General features: G+C 41.4%; 1 protein-coding gene across 3 annotated transcripts in view; it reads left to right on the top strand.

Moving 5' to 3' along the window:
- Positions 1-23130, top strand: part of NPTN (neuroplastin) — a 64386-nt gene that overhangs the window by 28523 nt on the left and 12733 nt on the right. For 2 of the 3 annotated variants that reach the window (XR_009496063.1, XM_005211382.5), the window contains exons 2-5: positions 3185-3532; positions 8371-8542; positions 11800-11894; positions 22914-23047. Coding sequence is in view for 2 of the 3 variants with exons in the window: in XM_005211382.5 (XP_005211439.2) it covers positions 3185-3532; positions 8371-8542; positions 11800-11894; positions 22914-23047 (749 nt within the window). In the remaining variant the exon portion in view is untranslated. 3 annotated transcript variants of the gene reach the window in all.

Raw genomic sequence — 23130 nt, 5'->3', positions numbered from 1 at the left:
GCTTGTAACTATGGGAAAAGTACTTAGCTTTTTTGGGCTTTGGTTTCCACATCTTCTAAGGGGATTATAATTGCATCTGTGCTATGTTGTGAAGATTAAATGAGATAATATAAAAGTGCTTAGCACATTGTCTAACACATAACACATACTTAAAAAATGTTATCTAATGATATACATGTCTAATAATAATAAAAAATAATAGCCTCAAAGAGCACAGATAGATGTCTGTTGTCATTGTTTTAAGGGATTTTTACTTTTGCTTTTAGATAAGTTTGCTTAAATATATATCATTGTTTTTGTTTAGCTGACTCTCTTGCAACCACATGTACTGTAGCCCTTCAGGCTCCTCTGTCCATGGGATTTTCCAGTACTGGAGTGGGTTGCCACTCACTTCTCCAGGGGATCTTTCTGACCCAGGGATCAAACCCGTGTCTCCTGCATTGCAGGCAGATTCTCTGTCGCTGAGCCACAAGGGAAGCCCTGAATATATATAATATAATTTACTAGTCAATAATCAAGGAACATTATCGACTTGGTCCCCTTCCCTGTATACAAGTAGAAAACTAAATCAGATCAGCACTTCCTTAGAAGTAAGTCTTGTCCAGAAGTTGCAGTGTTGGTTTGAGTGACTTTCTTCGTTCTGGGCAGTGGAGAATTGTGTTCAGACTGTTTCTTCACTGTCTTTGAATTGTGGTGTCTTGGGATTTATGATTATTTTGAAATTGGATGGGTTCTTGGTGGTTCTGGACATACTTGCAGGTATTCCTTCTACATAGCATGGTCAATAAATTGAATAGGCTTAGATCTAAGCTTGTTTTGAAGTGCAATTCAGAAGAAGGGAGAAAAAAGACAGGAGAAATCCACTAACAACATATTTCTAGAGCATAATTAGGTACATTATCACATCATTCAAGTGGACATAAACTCCCCCAGTTCACAGAGAATGTGAGAATAAGAGCATTTGTGAATTCCACTTAATGATCAAGAGTATGATTAAAGGAGAATAATACTTTTTTCTGCTTTCTAGGGATTTACTGATAAACAGTTTTCTTTAGTGATTGAGCCAGTAGTAAAATGAATGAAAAGGTAGTGTGAAAGCTAAAGCATAGCTCCTTGGGTACCCTTTTTTTTTTAAAAATTTTATTTATTTATTTGGCTGCTCTTGGTCTTAGTTGTAGCATGTGGGATCTAGCTCCCTGACCAGGGATCGAACCTGGGCCCCCTGCACTGGGAGCTCAGAGTCTTAGCCACTGGACCACCAGGGAAGTCCCCTTGGGTACCCTTTTATGTGGAAGTGAGCTCAGCCTTTCATGCAGTGGCTTGGTGTCTTCTTTCCGGAATTCTGAAACTTCCCCTGCACTTGAGAATGATATATTTTTGGCTTCTTGGCACCTCATAACTAGTTCCTTTCAAGGAACTGATATCCGGTCTCAAAAGGTAGTTTAGGCATGTCATTTTGAAGGCAGAACAGTTAATCTGAGGCTATTAATGACTGCTTTCCTATCCTTCCCAGATTCTGAATCTTGTATCAGTTCAAAGACTAGTATGAATTTGGAGTTCTTGACCTCTAGTTGAGTAAGTGTAGTATTTCCCATAGGGTTCTGAGGTCCATTGTGTACAGTTTATCTCCAAAGGCAAATATGCTGTGGATATAAACAGAAAAATTTCCACTTAGCAACCTCCATGTTCAGCAATCCCATTATATCCTTGGCTTTTTGTCTATAGGGAAACTGTTCTATTTAATTCATACTTCTCCTCTGAAATGTTCTTAACCTGATGTTAGTAGATACTGGCTTTACTCTGCTCATTGCAGAGGATCTGGCTTGGGCCTAAGAGAAATTGCCCGGCGAATCAGAGTACCCTCTTTTAGCTTCTTGCCTGTACTTTAGATACTGAATTATTAGTACCTTTTAGCTTGAATTGGTAGAAATGCTGAATGGACCCTTGATGGAGTAAATGGGTGAGAGAGAGTATGCTTGCACTGTGATATGGACTCCATTCCAAGTTGTTCCAATAAGTCTGGATTTTTTTTTTTTTTTTGGCTCTCTCTTTGCCATTCTCACCTTATCTTATGCAAGTGTAACCTCAAATTATGGGCAAGTGAAAGCAGACATCAACTTTTAGTTCCTGTGCAATGCCTGGCAATGTTGGTGAGGCCTAGCCTTCACCGTCGAGTTTAGTTTAATACATCACTGTACAGTTTTCATTTTGAGCTGGCCTCTAGGAACCAGGCAGCTAAAGAATGTGAAGAGAGCCTGTCAGATGCCATGGATTTTTGTTGTTGTTGTTCTGGTTCGGTTTTTGTGTCATGATTATTTTTAAGACTGACTTTTCAGGAGATTTTTCTGGTTTATAAATTTATGGGATTGTGGAGGGAATAGTCTCTCCAGACACTGGCAATAAGTTGAGTTACTGTTGGTTCCACTCCTGAGCTGACCCTGATAGTAATTCTCACTCTGAAATACAGACTGTCTTGCTCTCCTGTACCAGAGGATTTGCTTTCAGATAGAGGCTGCTTCACAAACAACGGGGTTATTTGTTTGCCGTGGGCCCACGGAAGAAGAGGATGCGGGGAAAGTCTAACCTGAATTCAGGATAGGATCCTGCATGAGTGAGAAATTTGCTAGCCTTTCAGGTGAGATTTGGACTCTGACTCCCAAAAGAAGGTGTCAATAGGTCATTAACGCTTCTTGTTGTGACCCATAAAAGACATTGCATTTCTAACCAAGTGTTCACCCATCCAAAAGAGAGACCCTGACTTGGCATATAAACCTATTGCCAACTTCCAGTTATCTTTCATCACTTGCCTGAGTTTGAAAAGGTAATGGTTTGTGTTCTATGGAAAGAGACTTCCCTGAGACCTGAGGCTTTCTCATTCCTACTGGCTGGGCCCATTGCTAAAATGCTTTCCAGTGGGCTTGCTTCTGCCTGGCCAGCACCTGGGCTGCCCCAGCTTGTAATTAGCCTGCCTTTGCTTCATAAGCTTCTCAGGGTGGTTCTTCTTCTAAAAGCTTGTATGAAATGCTATTTACTGTCTCTTTATAGTTTAAAAATGAATTCTTTTTGTTCTTTGCAACTCATTTGCTTTTTTTCTTTTCTTTTCTTTAAATTACTATTAACACCTGTTGATTCTTCTTTTTTTCTGATTGGCCTGTCACTGCATTCCTGCTCCCCCTCCCTCTAGCTGGGTTTGTCAAGTCGCCCATGTCAGAAACTAAGCTCACTGGGGACGCCTTTGAGCTGTACTGTGACGTGGTCGGGAGCCCCACGCCAGAGATCCAGTGGTGGTACGCAGAAGTCAACCGGGCAGAGTCTTTCAGACAGCTGTGGGACGGTGCTCGGAAGCGCCGTGTCACCGTAAACACCGCCTACGGGGCAAACGGCGTGAGTGTGCTGAGAATAACCCGGCTCACCTTGGAGGACTCTGGGACTTACGAGTGCAGGGCCAGCAACGACCCCAAGAGGAATGACTTGAGGCAAAACCCTTCCATAACATGGATTCGAGCCCAGGCTACCATAAGCGTGCTTCAGAGTGAGTCCAGCACCCTACAGTAGTGGTACTGTAGTCACTAGAGGTGGCCCGCTGACCTTTCCCTCTGCTTCCTTCCCCTCTTCCCCAGTATGATCACTCACCCCACCCCTTGTCTTCGTTTTTTCAAACCCACGACCCTTCTGGTTGTAGTGTATGAAAATATCTGTGGCAACTTTTTTTTCTTTTGTATCTTTGCTGTCCTCTTTACCTCCCTTACCCCCAACCCTTCTCTGTGTCTCTCTCCTCAGGAACAAAGAACTTGGGAAAATCTGTGATTGTCCAAAATCACCTGCATTGGGAAGAGGTGGGGAGGGCGAACTGGGGAGGCTAACAACAACAACACAAACCCTCGAAACTCACGAAGCCAGGCAGTCGCACCAGGGCAGTGTCGGATCGCTTCCTTCCCTCCCCCTGAATTTTGTAGTAGGGTTCCTGCTATCCTTTGCTGATTTATTATCTGGTGCCTTTCTATTTTTATTTCTCTCCCCAATCTAACTATTTTTTATTTCTCTGTGCATCTGTTTGAAGCTCTCTGAGTAGCTGCCTTCACCTCTATGGTTTTAAGTTTGTGTCTGCCCAGCCTCTTCCCTCACTGTGACTTGGTGTCATCCTGTCTATGATGGGAATGTTGCCATGGGTGTGGTGTGGTGATGTGTTTTGGTTGTTGGGTAGCATGTAAGCTTGGATATTTCCATAGTTCTAGCTCTTTTTCTTTTCTAAAACAGTGGCATGTGCTTCTCTGATAACAGCCCCCCACTGCAGCAGTATATTCCTCATGGTCCTGCCCATCTAGTCTCCTGTTCTCTAAAGAGCAGTGGCCTTAGATTTCCTCCATATGTCTTGCTGTTAGGAACCAGGTGACACTAAGCTGCAAAGTATTTTTCTTTTAAATCCCATCATACTGTTTCAAAGTCAGAGTTGGATCTGTTGACAGTTTGATGACTGACTATTGGCACAGTAGTCAGTGCCACCCTATCATCCCAGAGGCTGGCAACCCCAGAAGTAGTTTGGAAGCCATTCATACTGGCCTTTTCTTATGTCTTGAAAAAAGAAAAAGAGGAAACTAAATTCTAACCGTGTTCCTCTGAGTGGTAAGAGTGAGCGGAGCAGTTGACTCAGAACCCTTCTCTTCATCCTGTAGTAGCAGGTACAAGTGAGACATCAGACACAGGAGCTTTTGTGGCCATCTCTTTCTGAATAGTTTACTGCTTGTGTGGTAGGGAGGAGAGGGAGGGAGAAGCTACCACAGAGCCAGTGCTTCTGGCCAGGAAGAGTTTTAACCCACATCTGTCCTGATTGTAATTGAGGAAAGATCCTCTGGGTTTTTCACCTTCTTTTCAGGGACTCAGAGCCCCTAGAGCCAATTCTGGTTTAAAGAACTGACTGACTTAGATTAAATAAAAACAGTAAAATACATTTATGAGGATATTGGCAATAACACAGGAGGTCATCTGAAATGGGTCTTGAATCTCCTTCTGTGGAAAATAGCAAGTTAGTTGTCTGTTCTTTATAGCAGCTCAGGAGATGCCTATGAAGAGGACTTCGAGGAGAGGTAGAAGAGGCTGCTGCAGTTGGCCCTGTTGAATCAGAGAACCTGCTTCTGGAAAGGGAAAAAGAAAACTTTGTCTATGTGAAAATGGGGAACATTAACCCAGTGATTTTTCTTTTATTTAATAATTTTTTTTCCCCTTGCACGCCTCCTTCTCCTGCCCCCATGCTCCTTTCCTTGTAAAAACAGAGTTACCCAAATGGCCACAAAGGTCTGCAGAAGTTTGTAGGCATGGACTGGGCTGGGCATTTGGTACTTGTACTTGTAGGAGCCTGACTCAGGTGGACTCATAGTTAAAAGGTCATACCTTGGGGCTGAAAGAAGATGAGTCTTTGGGGTACCTGCCTCTCATTCTGGAGAGTATATAGCAGTCTCCCAGTTTACTTAGAAATAAGTTTCCTAACTTAAGGGTGTCTGCATGTGATTGAACCAAACCCTGGCTAGTTTAGATTCTCCCCAGACTTCCCTATAAATCAGTTAATCCTAGTTAACTGATTCAGAGAGCTAATCGTCTTCACTTTTTAAACACCCTGAATTCCACTCTAATTGGACTGTTTTATGATTCAGCATCCTCAATGACATTTGTCTCCAAGGGCAAGTTGAGATTTTCTAAGGATGACCTCCTGGCAGTAGAAGTGTGCCCAGTTTGTAGGTTCTCTCTCTGTCTGTAGCATGTTCTACATATGAATGATGACTAGGGTAAGGGTCTCTGAACCAGTGCTTCTAAATAGGAATAAGTGGCAGGTAAGAATTTTGAGCTTCTCCTAAATGTTCGTCTCTCTTGGACTGTCATGAGTAATGCTCAACCACCAATGTTTGATCGGAAATAAAAGCCCCACCTTCATCCTGGTGCAGAATGCAGTTGTGGCACTGTGACCAAAGAACTTGGTCTAGTACCGGTTTCCATATATAGCAATTATAGGAGGGAGGTTATGCCACCCCACAACCCTCCTATGGTGCAGAATCATATTTAAACCTATTAAAATTATCGACTTGCTCCCTGCTGACTCTCTCCTGAATCTTTAACACCTAAGGGAAAATGTGCTTTCCTTTGCCTTTTGAGAATTCTTGGCAGAAAGTTCACCAGGTTGCTTTCATCAACTTCTTAATCTCCCTGAGCTGCGTGGTCATTTGCATCACCACAGGTAAGAGTAGCATTTACTTTGGCCTCCTTATAATTTAAACATCTTGAAGCTCTTGGCCTCAAAGTTTACCCTTTCTCAGTGCAGTCTGAGAGGAAGAACCAGAAGATGAGTCCCAAATGGGACAGAAAATAAAATTGGATAGTAAAAATTCAGCAAAAAACTAAAAGTGTGTTTGGGTTTTAATGTTGCCTTTATATTTTTTAATTTCTGTGGAGTACTGGTTCTCTTTATCTCTTTTGTTTTTGCTTGGTTTTGATTTTCCTGGAATTGTGATGCTTTCTGCTGATGGTGTATGTGCGCCTTCCATTGCAGGGTTTGCAGCTGTTCTGCTCGACTTAAGGCCCAGGGATTTGGCTTCTGTCCAGTGTGTTTTGGAAACCATGGGACACCACTGCGCTAATGTGTTTACATGCATCTGCTTCTGTCTTAGTGGCTGCTATGCCTCCATTATCTGTACATAGAGACCCTGTTTGGTGTTACCGATAAGGACCAGTGCTGATTGGAAGATAACCACTATCCTTTTGCCAAAGTTGTAAAATAATGAGAACCAATTTACTTGAGCAAACTTGAGGATTTGCTTTATTTATCACAAGTTTCTTTGACAATATGAGCTCTACAGTCAGAAATGTTACACTGATTAGGAGGTGCTTGGGCATTACACTTTTCAAGTGTCCCATGACTTCTCCGTCCTCTCCCCCTTCCTGCACAATGAACAAAGCTTGGCTCAAGTGAAGAGAGAGAGTTTTGTCTTTAAGAATTATAGAGTCAGCACTATACGTGTATAAAATGGTGTCAGGGAGCTGCTAGAGAGTTGTAGACAGGAAGTAGCCAGGTGCAGGAAAATGAAAAGTTAGTCAAGGATTTCTAGGAAATAATTGGGAAAAAAGTTAAAGTGCAAATATCTCTGATTGTGGATTGGAAAAGATTTTAACTGTACTTGAGAATGATTGACCTAAAGTAGAAAAAGAGCTAACCATGGGAAACGATTAAAAATAGTAACAAGAAAAGACCACAGACTTCTTGACTTTAATATAGTGATGGAATTCAAAGTGCTGTAAAGATGAACCTTTCAGGAATGGTATTGATACAGTGTGCCTTAAAATATTTCTGCTCAGTGTATTATAACATTTGACACAGGTTATTTTTGTAGATACTAAATGAGTGATCCCAGGTTATGTAAGCCTAGGTAGAACCCGAGGATGAAGTATATAACTTTATCTAGGGTGGAAAGTGTTATGGGGGTACTTTTGGCTTGGAGGGGGAGGGATAAAGAATTTGATCAGGTGTGTTTTCTAGGCCCAGCTTTGTCACTAACAATAATTATGGCCTTGCACAAGTCATTTTACCTTTTTAGCTCTTAAAGACTGGGATTCATTGAACCCTAAGAGCCTTTCAGCTCTAAAATTCTAGGAGCCCATAATACCAGCATATACTACATTCTAGTTATGATTATCTTAGAATGAAAAATATTTTAAAGTGCAATTCTGAAAATATTTTGTCTTTGGAGTATATGGGCTGGAGAGAAGAACTGCTGGTTCCTTAGGAATTTTCTCTCGGCAAAATTTGGAAAATGCAATAGACTTTCAGTAGGAAATTTGTCTTTAAGATCTATATTGTCTTTTTCTGCATAATTAATGGCCATGGCTGGTTTGCCATAGATTTATCAGATTTAAATGTGGGAAAGCCATACATGTATTGCCTAACTATAACTATTACTGTTTCAAGGCCTAGTGACTCCATAGGAAGTTTATTAGTTATCTAAATGATACTGCCTTTGTCTTCAGAATTGCAAGGTGGAGCCTGATTTTCTAATTGAAGTCGAATTGGTTGGTGGTTCTTATCTCAAAAAATGATGGTATTCAAACGCGTAAGTGAATTGTTGCCAGTACAAGCATCCATAATACTCCCATTCTTTTCACGTCTAGGCCAGCTGGTCTTCAGGCTGTTGTCTGCGCTAGTGATCATTTGCTTATAATCATTGTTTTTCCTTTATTGACTTCCTCCAAAGTGGTAAAGTGAAATTCCTTATGTGGTCCTGTCTGCCCTCCCTCTTCTAGTCTCCCCAACCTATCCCATCCTACTCTCAGGCCAGGGCTGCGGAGAATGGAACTATGGCTTCCTATCATTGTGCACTCTTATTACAGAACCAAGGATTGTCACCAGTGAAGAAGTCATTATTCGAGAAAGCCCTGCGCCCTCTGTTACCCTGCAGTGTAACCTCACCTCCAACTCTCACACCCTTACATACAGCTACTGGACAAAGAATGGGGTAGAACTGACTGCCACTCGTAAGAATGCCAGCAACATGGAATACAGGTGAGAGGGGCTAGCAGCTCCTGGGAAGATGAGATGGTACATGGTTGAATTTACTTTACATTCATAACCTGTAATTAAGCTATGTGGGAGAGCCATGATACACATGGTCCTCCTCTAGAGAGTCTAATACAGAGTATGTCTGGGGTGAGGCTAGAATTTCCATGGATTTCCAAGTAATTTCTAATGAGCAACCAGGTTTGAGAGCCATATTTCTTCCTTATGATAACAGCAACTTGGGGTAGTAATGCTAGTCAGTAAAAAAGCCACAATTAGAATGCAGGTCTCTTGACTTAATCCAGTGGTTTGAAGAATCAGATTGAAATCTGATCTAGGATTCTTAGAGCAAGATCACCATAAGTGTTCTTCCCACTGAGTAGATTTTCTGGTGAGTTAGCTTTTAGGAGTGCTTATTATGACCATAACCTGATCAGGCCCAGTGGATATAGGGCTCATTCAGTTCAGTTCAGTCTCTCAGTCATGTCCGACTGTTTGCGAGTGATCTGGAAAAGGATGGTACCCTGTAATTACCCTTTGGTGAGAGGGGGATATTTGCTGGCTGAAGTTATCCAGCACCCGAGAATTGGGTACATTTTGAAATATCTAGAACACATGGCACCTCACCTTTCAGGATAGTTTGTTCCTAGTTGAAAAGGATCAGCTAATCCTATTTGGCAGGATGATGCAGTGCGACTGAATAGTGCACTGGAGTGAGACCAGGAAAACCTTTGTATTCAGTGATAGCAAGGACGTTCTGCAGTATTTTGCAGAATTGAGATCATTTCATATCCGTTAAATAATTGACTCACATTAATTTGTGGATCCTCTTCCTCTTTTTTCAGGTAAGAAAACTGAGACTCAAAGAGTAATAACACTTGACTCCTTGCAAGGCCACATACTGTATCTAATAAGTTGCAGAACCAAGCCTAGGTTCCAGGTCTTCTGACTCTTTTAGAATCTGGATCATTCGGGATTTTTGTTTGTTTTTCTGTTGTGCTATACCATTTTGTAACAAGGTAGTTAATCTGTTTCCACTGTAGTTTCTTCTGATATAAAATTGGAAATATAGCCTGAGATATGTCCTGATAGTTTGGAAAAGGTTAATTGAATAGCAATATTGGGTGGAATAAAAGGCATCTATTCTTGATCTGTCCATTAATTTTGCAAGTTTGTTTTTTTTTATAATACCTCTTTAAAGATATCAGATATCCAATCATATTTCTCTTGGGTCTTGCCCTATGTTACCCCTAAAGCTTTGAGCTGTAACTTTATATAAAGTTTGAACCTGATTTTATAGAATGCCTCTTCTTTTTCCCTCAGCCTATTTGAGGCTTTCCAGGGTGTTCTGCATTGTCACAAGTGTTTTGGGAAATCTGTAGAGTAACAACTCACATTTTGTAGAGTAACAGTTGAGACCTTTGGGCCATCTCATAAGTCAGCCATGGAGCCTGTCACAAACTGTGCTTGTGCTTAGCCTGCAGGGGACATTTTTTATTTGCTTCAGTTGCTTCCCAAAAGCTAGTTGAAGGAAATGTTGTGGGGAGATTTTGAGCCCACTGGCATGGCCCCTAGTTTGGGAGTCATCTTCTCAACTTACTACAGTAAATCTAAACCCTGAAGATGCTGCTGCTGCTGCTTCTCCTCCTCCCCCTCCTAACTCTGGGAACATTACTAAGAGCAACTGACTTGTGTCTCTTTTCTTGTTGGGAGCATATTGATGTAAGAATAGTCATTTGTATCAATTTGAGAAGACTGTTGACGGTTCCTCTTAGAATCTTATGCTGCCATGGGTATGCTGAGACAGTCTTGTGAGAGTGGGGTGTGTCTTTCCTCATCCATAGTCTCTTGTTTCTTTTTTGAGATGAACGGTAAGATGAATAAATGCGTTTGGCCAGTGTTCTGAGGTTAGGAGTTTTTCTCAGACATTAACTAGTGCAGTGGAGATGGTCATCACAAGTATCATGTTTTAACTGTTAAGCAGAAGAGTAGGAGTAAAACAATTATTTATATTCTCATCTGGAAGCTGATGTTTCTCTGTTGTCTGTAATTACACACTAGCATTTTTGCACATGTTTGGGGCAGCGGTGTATGTAGGCCAGTGTGCAGTTAGCTGATAAGAAGCTGACCTTCAGGACCAAGAAAGCCTGTTTAGGATCACCCTTTAGAATTCAGAAGAAGTATTGTTCTCATCACACACACTTCTCACAGTCTTTCCTTTCACTCTGCTCAACTTGGTCTGGATCTGTGCGTAGTTGTTCACTCTTGTTTGTGTTTATTCATTTTTCTACTGTAGTCTAGGCACTGCGTTATGTGCTGGGTATAGAATTGTGCACCAAATTAACAATGCCTGTCCACATAGAACTTGGTCTATTGAGAAAACAGACATTCATCAAGCAATCACATAAATAATTAGACATTGTGATAAGTGCTGTGAAGGGTTACAGTGTAGTATGAGAGAATGTCAGGGAGAGGGATGTCATTTAGATTGGGGGTGAGAGGAAATGACATGTAAGCCGAGACTGATGGAAGAGGAGTTGGGGAGATGAAGAGTAAATGGGATGAGCATTCTATAGAACAGAGCATCTTTTGTCAGAGTTTTGAGCTAGGAACAAGTTCAGCACATTGAAAAACTGAAAAGAGACCTCCAGGGCTAGAAAGTGGCTGAGATGACACTAGGGAAGGGCCAGATCATGCAGAGCCCTGGAGTTCTAGCTGTACCTAGAAGAGTTGAGCTGCATCTCTGTGGCTGATGCTCTGATGGCATATTTTTTCCCCCCACTGATCCTATTCTGTTACTAGACTTACTGAAAAGCATGCTACTAAAATACAGGATAGGAAAACAAACTCTAAAACAAACTCTTCAGCAAAGTGCAGAAACAGATGCTTTCTTTCTGCTCGTATTTATTTGACTGGAACCACAAGGTGAGCAAGAACTTTTTGGTGATGGGCCCATCTTTTGTATCTAAGTGTAGATTTTAGTACTTTTTTACAGCTCTTTTGATTACTTTTTTTGTAGTGTATTTCTCCAATAGACTGAAATATCTTAAGGTTAGGGACCATCTCTGTATTCCTGGCACCTAGTAAGGAGTAAATCATTAATACACAGAGGGAGGTTTTTGCTTATAGTTAGGAGGAAGTGAGTTGCATGCAGGGGCACAATTTGGAGAGCAGGGTCCCTGGTTGCCCCTTTCATTCTCCTTTTATTGTGTATTTTGACTGTTCCCAGCTTCCTCACTTGATTTTTCTTCTCATCTCTGCAGGATCAATAAGCCGAGAGCTGAGGATTCAGGCGAATACCACTGTGTGTATCAGTTTCTCAGTGCTCCTAAAGCAAATGCCACCATTGAAGTAAAAGGTACAACCCAACAGAGGCTGCGGCGTGAGCCTCTCACTCTCCTTCTGAGACACTATCTTGGCTTGGGCTTCCAGTCTTCAAGCTTTCTTGTTTTCATTATGGGAGGCAGTATATAATGTTATGGTTAGGACTGAAGGCTCAGGAGCTCAACTGCCTGGGTTTAAATCCAAACCCCATCATCTAGCTGCATGACTGTGGCAAGTTATTTAACTTCTCTATGCTTCTGTTTTCCTCTCTTTTAAAACCTACCACATGGCACATGGGTTGGTTAGAGGGAATAAATAAGTTGAAGTTGCTGTTTTTGTAGTTCAAAAAATACTTCAGTGTTGGCAGCTTCATATGGTTCATCCTTAGGTAAAGCTCTTAGAATAGTGCCTTTTAAGTATATTGTGTAGTTATCTCCAGTGTGCCAGCAGGATTTGGCAAAGTACAGTGTGCAGGGTGAACATAAACTATTTGTAGATAATTCATTAGAATTTTAATAGAACCTCTGGGTGCATGGCATCTAAAGATGAGATTGTAGTTGGAAGTTGCACGGAAGGCCAGTAGAACTGTAAAAGAGTTAGAACTAACTAACATTTAACCCAACTTTCTTGTATTATTTCAAAGAAGCAACTGAGACCCAGAAAAGTGACACTGGTTCTGTGTCATACCATCAGTTTGTGACAATGCTATGATAGCATGGAACCCAAGTCTTGACTCCCATCGTCACGTTTTTCCATTTTATAAAATGACCATGGAGAGGCAGGGCTACTGTTTGAGGTCAGACTGAAGAGATGAGGGTATTTTCCAGGGCTTTTCATTTTTGCTTAGAAAGGACCCAAACTTGTTGTCTAAATCTATAGGGTGATCTCTAGAAACTGGAAAGATAAATTTAGGAAATGGGAATGACCTATATGTAGCAGGTATTCAGCTTTTCCTTAATTTATAGCAGGTATTCAGATTTTCCTTAAAATATTTGGAAGACTAAAAATTTGGACTCAAAAAAAAAAGCTTGGACACAGTCAAAGTTTCTATTACATGGTGTTACTAAATGAAAGTAGTGTCTTGGTGACACTTGCCCTGACTTGTGTCCTTGTTGACGTAAGGATGGGCAGTGCCTCTAGTGGCTAGATTGAATTCTAAATGCCTGCAGGGATTGAGTCACAGTGGCATGGTTACAGCCCACACAGACCAGAGAATCTTGGATTAGATTAACTCCATGGCTTTTCTTTGAGAGATCTGGGTTTATCTTTGTTTTTAAAGAATGCCATATTTGTTCAACATAGGATGAAGGTGTGAGAAAACCGTTTTCTCTAAACCAGCCGAGGGCCCTTCCCCACCCAGATGAGCTACATGGGTAGATGTTTGACTCCTCCGTAAGAGAGTTAAGGCCCTGCAACATTCCAGACTGAGCCTTTGGCACAAAGTTCAAGTGCAGAGGAAACAAATCAGGACAGGTGAGGGAGGGAAAGTGGTGTGTCTAGTTAATCAAGCTCTCCAAGCCTAAAGAATAAATTACATACAATTGCAAGTCCTGACTAACTCTGATCATATTGATTAGGAGTTAATGATTTCTATGCAGCACTTTCAAGAGTGGAGAGAGGTTATTTTTCCGTTGGGTGGCTGCTTGAGAAGGTGGGGTTCAGATGCCCCAGAGGCATCTTTCCTCACATTCTGTTTGGCAGGGAAGTGGTCTTGAAGCTGCAGGCAGGAGTGTCTTCTGAGGAAGTTATAGCATACACAGTATCTCACCATAATGAAGGCATGTACTGTGCTCTGTTGCATTTGTACTGTACAATAGTCCTGTGAGGAGGATTGGGCAGGTGGTATTAACATCCTAATTTTAAAGAAGTAGACCTTAAGAGAATTCTGTTTTATATAATGCTAAAACATATTCTGTAACTAGCTTGGGCAGATACGTTAGTCTGTTAAGAAAATTCATATGGAATTCTAGTTATTCTCTCTTCCTACTCTCCCCTGACACCTGGATGGAAAACAGCTGAACACTTAATGTCTTTCGGGTTAGGGATAGTTTGGTCTGGTAAAGCCTGAACATTTAACTTTTCTTGTGTAAGTTTGAAAAGGTTTTCCATAGACCCAGGATCATATTTGAAACTAGCTCCTGATTGTGGTTGGGGTAGAAAATTGCCTTGAATTTAGAGCAGTGTGTGTTATTCCCAAAGCATTTTCATGTAAACTCGTGTTTTTTTTTTTTTTCTCAGTTCCACTAGGGTGGGATAAGTGACAGTTATCTTTTTATAGCTATAATGATTTATAAAAACTCTACTAAGTAGTAGGCAAGAGGTGGTGGTACTCAAGAACAGAGAAATTCAGGGGATTTTCAGGAAACGTAAGTGACCTCTGCCAAAAGGAGATTCATAATCTTGATTTGTGGTTTTAACTAAATTGGCATTTAAGGGCAATGTAATTCAGCCCATACATATATATTTTGTTAGCACTTAGTCTACACTCAGACCCCTCTTCCCCATCTGGCTTTCCCTGCAGTTGAGAACTTCCCAAGGTGTTGTTTGGCCTCAGCCCTGTGGGGAGTTAAGGACTTTAGACTAGCCAGGGACAAGGCATTGTATGTCACATGACCAAATCATGAGTTACTTGTTATGTACAAAAGAAAAGGCTGAAGGAACCACAGGGAGGGACACATATTTGGAAACAGACCTGAGGTGGCAGTGCTTTTCTACCTTAATCTGTAGATCCCTGTTGAGAAAGGAATTTTGGGGATGATTGTATATACATGTGTAGTAGGGAAGGCCTTGCAGCTGAAGTAGAGTTTGTTCTTTTTTTCTCTTTTTTCAAAGGACAAGCATGAGGCACAGTGTAAACAAGAAGATACTATTACTGTTGAGGATTACATTTCTTAGGTATTTGGCAGGTGACCCGAGCAGATGCTGGGGGAGGAAGATGGAGCAGGGCTGGCCAAGGGGAGAGGGAACAGTGATGACTAGACCTTATAGGATGACCTCTGTCCCTTAAACAGCCTGTCTTGGGATCTTCTCCTTCCTTTTTGAGCCTTTCAACTCCTCAGAGTCTTCTGTCTTCCAGAGACTCCTTAGTCATACAACATTTGTGAATGAATAGATGTTGGATTTTCTGTCCCTGAAAATTTTCAGCTTTTCTAGTGCTTATTCCCTCTCTTTTCATCTTACTTTCTTTTCTGAAATTAAAAAATGTGCTTACAAAAACAAGTTAAAATTTTCTGTGTAGTTTACAAAGTTGAAAAAATACCTGTCATGACTCCCAGACCCTGTCCGCACCCTTTAATCATTTTGATTAATCCAACAAACAAGGAGTTTGAGTTTTATTGCTGTTTTTGGAAAAAGATTTTGGTGGTCTTCAAATCCTCTGCAACAGACATGCCATCACCTCTTGTGAAAGGTCCATCCCAGCACCAAGAAGGTTTGGGTCTGGTGTCTTATTAAGCCCATCATTGTGTCTTGCTGCTCATTGGGCATTTTAAATGAGTTCAATCTTTTGGTGACAATGAGAGCCAAGATTGATCTTGTTTTTCTTGTCCCTACTCATTAGCTTTCTTTCTGTTTGAATCTTATGACTAAATCTTAGGGTTTCTGTGAGTGACCTTGTCCTGACTCCCTGCTTCTTATGCCGTTTCATGGATTTATGACTGATAATATCAAAGTTCAAACTGGCTGAGGCAGACTGTATGGTGATGGTGACAAATATCATTATTAAGAGTAATAATACATCTCTCACATTTGTACAGCACTTACAGCATGCAGAGTGTTTTTGTGCTCATTTGTTTGTTTGATGGGCAGCTAGTTTGACAGGTGAAGATGCTTTGAGGTTGTGTCATGGTTAAGTTCAAGCTGATGTCAAAGCTGGTTGTCTCAGAATTGCCCTGACTTGAAAAGTCTCTGAAAGCAGAGCTGCTTGAACATTTTGGACATCAACCATAGCCCAAATAACCATACCTATTCGTTCTTTTCCTCTCTTCAGGGTGCTACCCTGACCTACTTTATTGTTAAAAGATTAAGAACAGCTAACGTTACTGCTTGCTTACTGTGTGCTAGGTACTGTGCCAAGTACATTACTTGTCCCGCTCCTCTCTTGTAGTCTTCACAACACTCTGAGGTAAATGCCATTATTCTGTCTACTTTCCAGGTGAGAAGATTGAGGCTCAAGGGCGTTGATTGACTTGCTCAATGTGACAGAGTCAACCAGTGGAGCCAGCGTCCTCACCCAAGCACTCTCATGCCACAGCACATGTTCCTAAGCGTTATGCCACACTGCTGTGTTCAGAGCATATTAAATAACAATGTAAAGGTGTTGACTGGGAGAAGAAATGGGTTCTAATCCTGACCCTGCTTTTAAAAACTTTCCATGACCCTGACTAGTCACATTCCTTTTTTGGGCCTCAGACTCTCCAAGTATATGATGAAGTAGGCTGAGGTAGATGATCTTGAAGGTTCTATAAGGCTCTAAAGGTCTGTGGTTTCCTTATATGGACACAGATGAGAAGCTGGGTTAGTGAAGGAAGTGATTTCTAAGCTTCTTTTCCTAATAGTGACCGTCAGGTTCTTAACCTTGCAGTCCAACTGTCACCCCAGTGCCCCCTGTACTTGCAAACATACATCTCCCTGCCTCAGACACTCCCTCTAATCCTCTCAGACACTGAGGCCAGGAAAGGTGTTAGAGCAGCGGTTCTCAAACTTGATTTTAAAGTTATGAAATGTGGCCTAGGCATCAGGCTTATTAAAAGCACTCCAGATGATTATAGTGTCTTAGTGGAGACTTCAGTGCCTGCTTACCCAGTGGTTTCACCTGCAGGAAAAGGAAAAGCCTTACCCGCAGAAGGCAGCACTAGTCCCAGACTGCTCTAGTCTTCACAGTCAGTGATGAATCTACTCTGCTATAATTATTGAGCCAAAAAGCCAACATCTTTCTTGCTTCTATCTCGGCCATCTTGTATTGCTTCTTGGGCTTGGCCCTTGGCTAGCAGTAAATCTTAACTCTCTGTCTACCTTCAGCCAAACTTCTATTTTTGCCTATAGAAAATTTGAGGTGTCTCTGGGATTTGATAGGTTGCCTGAAGGAAGCAGAGAGACCATCTCTACAGTATAGTGTGTTGTATGATGAGACACTGTACAGTATCTTTTAAGGATGGAGTTCTCTGAAAATGAGTTGCAAGATTATGAATTTGCTTTGGAAAATGAGCACTAAATGAGCAGTGCAGGTAAGGGGCCCCATACCTTGATCCCTATCTCAGCTCTGTTGTATTAACTTTATTTAACCTTCAGTTCAGTCACTCGGTTGTGTCCGACTCTGCGACCCCATGGACTATAGCATGCCAGGCTTCCCTGTTCATCATCAACTCCCGGAGCTTACTCAAACTCATGTCCATCAAGTTGGTGATGCCATCCAACCATCTCATCCTCTGTCATCCCCTTCTCCTCCTGCCTTCAATCTTTCCCAGCATCAGGGTCTTTTCAGACGAGTCAGTTCTTCGCTTCAACTAAAAATACCTCCATTGCCTAAGTTGACACTCTGTACATCCACCAGCCTAGCAGAGAAGCTGATGTTTTTCTCTTAAGTGCCTGCAGCTTAGGCAACAGAACGTACTGAGGAGCATGCCTTTGTCCTCAGCCAAAGGCCCAGATAATGGGATTGGGTCAGGTATTGGTAGGTAACTTAAGACTTGGAACCCCAGTGTTGCCATTCATCAGGATCTGGAAGGGTCCATCCAGTAATTCATGGGATTTAGAGTGTGTAGCTAAAAAGGCCAGATCATGAGTTAATTTCCAAGTGGGTCTGTGATCTGTTTTAAAGATTCATTACTTCTTTGCTACCTAATCTGTGCCTTCCTGAAAAAGTAAAGTGAAGTAAGCAGTATTTGCTCTGTTCAACTCCTCAGACCTACCTGCAAACCAACAGGACCCGTTTAAGTAGTTCCTTATTAAATGGCAAGCCCATATAAGGCGAGGCACCATAATCAATATAAATATGCCATTATTCAATATAATTTGTCAGTATCTGACATGAGTAAACTTTATTAGAGCTATGAACAAGAGTCCTGTTTATATCAGCAAACAGGGAGAAGACGTAATATTCAGCATCTCTTTGATTTCTTAGGACTCATAACACCTGCTTTAGCCTAAATTTTCCCTGGCTGAAAATGAAATTTAAATATTTATTTTTGACACTGGGCTCCAATAGTGTGCTAGATTGATAGATGTAAATTAATCCTCCTAAGACCTCTGTGAATTGTATTTTATTCTCATTTTACAGAAGTAAATACTGAAACTCAAAGGATTTTAAATGACCCACCTTGGGTTACTCAGTAATAAAGCCTCAATAGAGCCAAATTTCTCTGAAGTCCAAGACGCTTTACGTTATACAGTAGTTAAATTATAGCAAATAGGTCAGTCCCTCTTTGGGTCTAGAGTGTTCTAATACATCTGCAAGCAAAGATAACATTTGAGCAGTTTGCTTTGCAGTTACCAGTAATACATGTTGTATATTTTTATTGTTTGTGGACTCTATTCTAGTTTGGTTTATTTCCCATTCTGTTTGGTAAAGAACAAAGAACATGGCCTCTGGAATCAGACATCCCTGAATTTGGATTTTGGCTTTACTTTTTATTTTGGCTTTACTTTTACTTTTTATTTTACTTTACTTTTTGGCTTTACTTTTTATTAGCAGTATAATTTTAGATCTTAAATAACTTTACCAAACTTAAATTTTCTAATCTATAAAAATGGGGTAATATCTGCATCATTGGGTGATTATATTAATCTGTTGCTGCATAATACAGAGAAGGCAGTGGCACCCCACTCTAGTACTCTTGCCTGAAAATCCCATGGCAGCCCACTCCAGTGTTCTTGCCTGGAGAATCCCAGGGACAGTGGATCCTGGTGGGCTGCCGTCTATGAGGTCACACGGAGTCGGACACGATAAGCGACTTAGCAGCAGCAACGGCTGCATAAGTTATCCCCAAAATCAGTAGCTTAAAACAACAAATACTTATTACTTCACAGTTTATGTGGGTCAGGAATTCTGGAGCAGATTAGTGGGGTGGTTCTGACTCAGGGTCTCTCAAATTGTTGGCTGGGGCAGGAGGATCTGTTTCCTAGATGACTGCCTCAGTGACTGTGCAGAAGGCCTTAATCCCTCACTATGTGGGCCTCTCCATGGCCTGTTCGAGTGTCTTCCTAGTATGGCAGCTAACCTCCCCCAGAGTGTGTGACCAGGAGAAAGAGAGAAACAGCATATGTGTGCACAGAAAGCCACTTTGTATTTTGTGAACTAGTTTCCAAAGTTGTACACCTTTTTATATATATATACATATTTAAAAAACATTTTATAAATATATGTATGTATAACATATGCTATATTTTATTCTTTAGAATCAGGTCACTAAGTCCAGCCCACATTCAAGGGGAGGGAAATTAGGCTCCACCTCTTGAAGGGAAGAATATCAAATAATTTGTGAACTATTTAAGAGGTAGACTGTGTGCCCTAAGAGTCCCCTTCTTTGACCACTGCTGACATGTGTTCTGAGAGTTCAGTTACCTTACTTGCTGTTAGTCTGCCATCTAGCTCAGCTGGTGGGGCAAGAACAGGCTTTCTGATTGAGCAGCTCCCCTAAAGAACAGAGAGAAGTGACCTACTTCATTGACCCAAAGGCTGAAGTGATAGTTGTTACATTCATTCCTTATAAGAGTAAAGTGATGTAACCTGCGTTAATTTCCTGTCTGCCTAGTACACTAGTGATACTTCAACCAATCCAAGGGTGAATAATCAGGGCATTTTTCTTTTGAGTACATTAGGAAGAGGGGATATTATTCCTAAGCTTCACTCAGTATTCTTTGCAGAGTTGAGAAAGCAGCAGTAGATCTAACCATGAAAACTTGCAGGCTTTACTCTGTAAACAAGGCCAACAAAGGGTGGGGGCGGGGGGCCCGAATTCAGTTCCTATTGTCTCTGCATCTGATAGCCTTTAAGGCACCTTCCCATCCGTAAATAGAAGCCTCTGTAGAATCTGGAGTAGATGAATGAAAGGAGGGTGTGGTGTTTTCAACCTGAGCACCAAGGCAGGAGTGAAAGACCAAAATCCAGGTCTTGGTCTTCAAGAGTAGTAGCTTTTTAGACTGTATAGCCATAAACCAACTCAGGTTTTAGCCTTCTAAGTGGTTCTTATGTATAATCTTGGGGATGAGTCTCCAAGGCAAAATCTGAGGTTGCTGAATTCACAGCACTATTGGAATTAGTCAAGTAAGTGAAAGTGAAAGTCATTCAGTCGTGTCCGACTCTGTGACCCCATGGACTATTGAGTCCATGGAATTCTCCAGGCCAAAATACTGGAGTGGGTAGCCTATCCTTTCTCCAGCGACTCTTCCTGACCCAGGAATCGGACTGTGGTCTGTTGCATTGCAGGCAGATTCTTTATCACCTGACCTAACAGGGAAGCACTTAATTGGGCCAGAGTAAATAGAGTTGAGTATTCTCTCTGGGGCAAGGGAGAATGAAAGTGGGAAAAAAAATCACATGCAAGCTGATTTCTGAAAGTTATATCTCAACCATTTCCCTGAACTCTGGACTTGATATTCAGCTGCTTACTTGACAGCTTCACTTGGATGTTAAATAAGTCCTACACTTAACATTTCCTAAACTTTGAACTCCTGTTTTTTTTACTACCATCATTGCTCTATCCCTAAGCAAAACAAAATAAAAACAAACCAACAACAAAAAAATACCCATGCTAATTCTTCTGCAGTCTTCCTCATCTCAGTAACTGGCAGTTCCATTCTTGAAGTTACTCAGACCAGAAACACTGGGGTCATGCTTGGCTCCTTTTTCTCTCACTTTCTACATTCAGTCCGTTAACAAATGTATTAACCTATAAAATATCCAGAATTCCTCCCTTTTACTGCTGCTACCCTCATCCAAACCTCCCCCTCCCCCTTTCTGGATTGCTTTCAGAACCTCCTAATTGATCTTATTTCCACTATCCTCTCTCTACAATTGTTGTCCACATAGTAGCCAGAGGGAGCTTGTTAAAACACACAGATAATTTCATACCTACACTTAGTATTCACCAGTGGCTTCCCAGCTGACTTAGAGTAAATGCCAAAGTAATTTCATTGTCCTACAAAGTCCTATCCAATCTAGGCTCTATTCTCTGATTTAATCTCTTACCATCATCCCCTTGGTTATTGTTTCAGCCAAATTCCTCCATGCTGTTTGTTACACGTAACAAGCACACTTCTGCCCCAAAGCTTTTGCTTTTCCCTCTACTTGGAGTGTTCTTCCTGCAGATACATGTGGCTTACTCCTTTATTTTTTTCATGACTCTGCTAAAATTCACTTCATCAGAAAGGCCTTCCCTTGCCACTCTGTGACAAATCTGGCATATAATTGGTGCTCAACAAATGTTTGTCCAATGAATGAAACATACTAGAGGTACAGTGTGGTAGCTCTTCTGCTTATTGTGTCTCCCTGCTGCCCCATGATGGTGTGTTAGTATGCTGTGGAGCTTGATCCTTGGAGTGCTTAAGAGGTTCTTAATATTTACTGACTGCAGAAAGCTCTGAGGAAGAGTGATCAGGTTAAACATTAGGCCTGAGAGGTGACTGATTCACTGTGGGAGAGATTTGGGATGTTGAGAACTTGAGCCCGCCTGACTCATTCCCTTCTGTAGTGAGGAATTGTGCCTGGGAAAACAAAAAGACATTTCCTTTATAATATCCTGTCTGGAAAACACCTCACACTGAGTGGTAATGACCAGGCTTTCATTTGGCAGGTTGTAGAGGTGGCTTGGGGCCTTGCTCGTTCTTTTCCTATCCAGGTGCCTCAGGAGGTGGTCTAGGAAGCACAGTCTGAGAGGAGCAGGACATTGGATTATTTTTAAGCCAAGAAAAACCAAGCCAATCAGAAGGAAAACCTGGGATTCAGCCCGTGGTATAATTATACAGGCTTTTACAGTCTCAAAATGACATCTATCTGTCTATGCAAGACACTGAATGTAGGCAGGGGCTAGAAATAACTCCATCTGATAATGGGTATAAAATTCAAGCGTAGAATAAATAACTCACAAAACTGGAATTTGGACCAGGCCTATTGATTCTCTTTCCCATTTTGGCCAACAAACTGATGTCTGGCCTACTTTGAGTTTTATTGCTTTCAGATTAGTAGAACTGATGTGGTAAGGTGGAAATTTATAGTTAAGATCAAAGAAGGCCAAATTCAAAGAATTAGCTCTCATCTCAGGCTTCTTGGGTCCTTGAACTTTATCTAATATTTAAACCACATATGCTGTTTATTTCTTCCTAAATGATCATGAAAAGCAGAGACCAACAGCTTCCAGCATGTCTAGAAATTTCCCCAAGATTTGGTTCATTGAGATAACTGCAAATCAGGTGTATAAATCAGATTCTTAAGTCGTTAAAACAACCTCATGAGACACTGGTTGACTTTCTTGTTCATTTCTTTCTTCTCTTGTGAAGACTAGTTTGCTAGATTTCCTCTTTTCTGGGAGAGCCTTGGCTATTGATATTCTTGGGTAGTTTCTCTAAGCATTCATCATTCGTTGCTTTTATATACCTTACAGTAGGACTTGATTTTAGGTGTTTGATCTCAAGGCTCTCTCATTGCCTTAACATAATGTATAGCATTTGATACAATACATAATTACTGCTCATGCAGGTGTTGTGAGAAAAAACCATGACTGGCAGAGAAGATAATAACTTCTGTTTGCATTTCTTTAAAGGATGGCTTAATTTATGTAGTGGCACCTGTGTTGTCTTCCAGTAGGTTGTAGAACCACCCATATTATTAGTAGAGCTTCACACATAGTAATCCTGGTACCTACTTTGGTGGGTGGGAGGTTAGGGCATGGGATTGGTTCCATTGCTCTGTTCTGACCTGAAATGCATGTTATCAAAGCTGAATATGAGGGTGGGTCTAAAGAGTGACTAAGAAGCAGGGCTCTGAGCCAGTAGTTGGGGCTTTGTATCTTGTTCAGCATAGGCTCCCATGGTAACTGCATTCAACACTTTCTCACAGCTGCTCCTGACATCACTGGCCATAAACGGAGTGAGAACAAGAATGAAGGGCAGGATGCCATGATGTACTGCAAGTCAGTTGGCTACCCCCACCCAGAGTGGACATGGCACAAGAAGGAGAATGGTATGCTCGTGGTGAGTAGGAGGCAGCCCTGGTCCTCTGTATGTGGGTGTCTGTGGTTGCTGGAGTTTCTCCTGGGGTGCTCCAGACATCTGGA

This window comes from Bos taurus, chromosome 10 (assembly GCF_002263795.3).
Source record: "Bos taurus isolate L1 Dominette 01449 registration number 42190680 breed Hereford chromosome 10, ARS-UCD2.0, whole genome shotgun sequence".
Lineage (NCBI taxonomy): Eukaryota > Metazoa > Chordata > Mammalia > Artiodactyla > Bovidae > Bos > Bos taurus.
The sequence above is the reverse complement of the archived record's forward strand: the minus strand, read 5'-3'. Positions and strand labels throughout refer to the sequence as shown.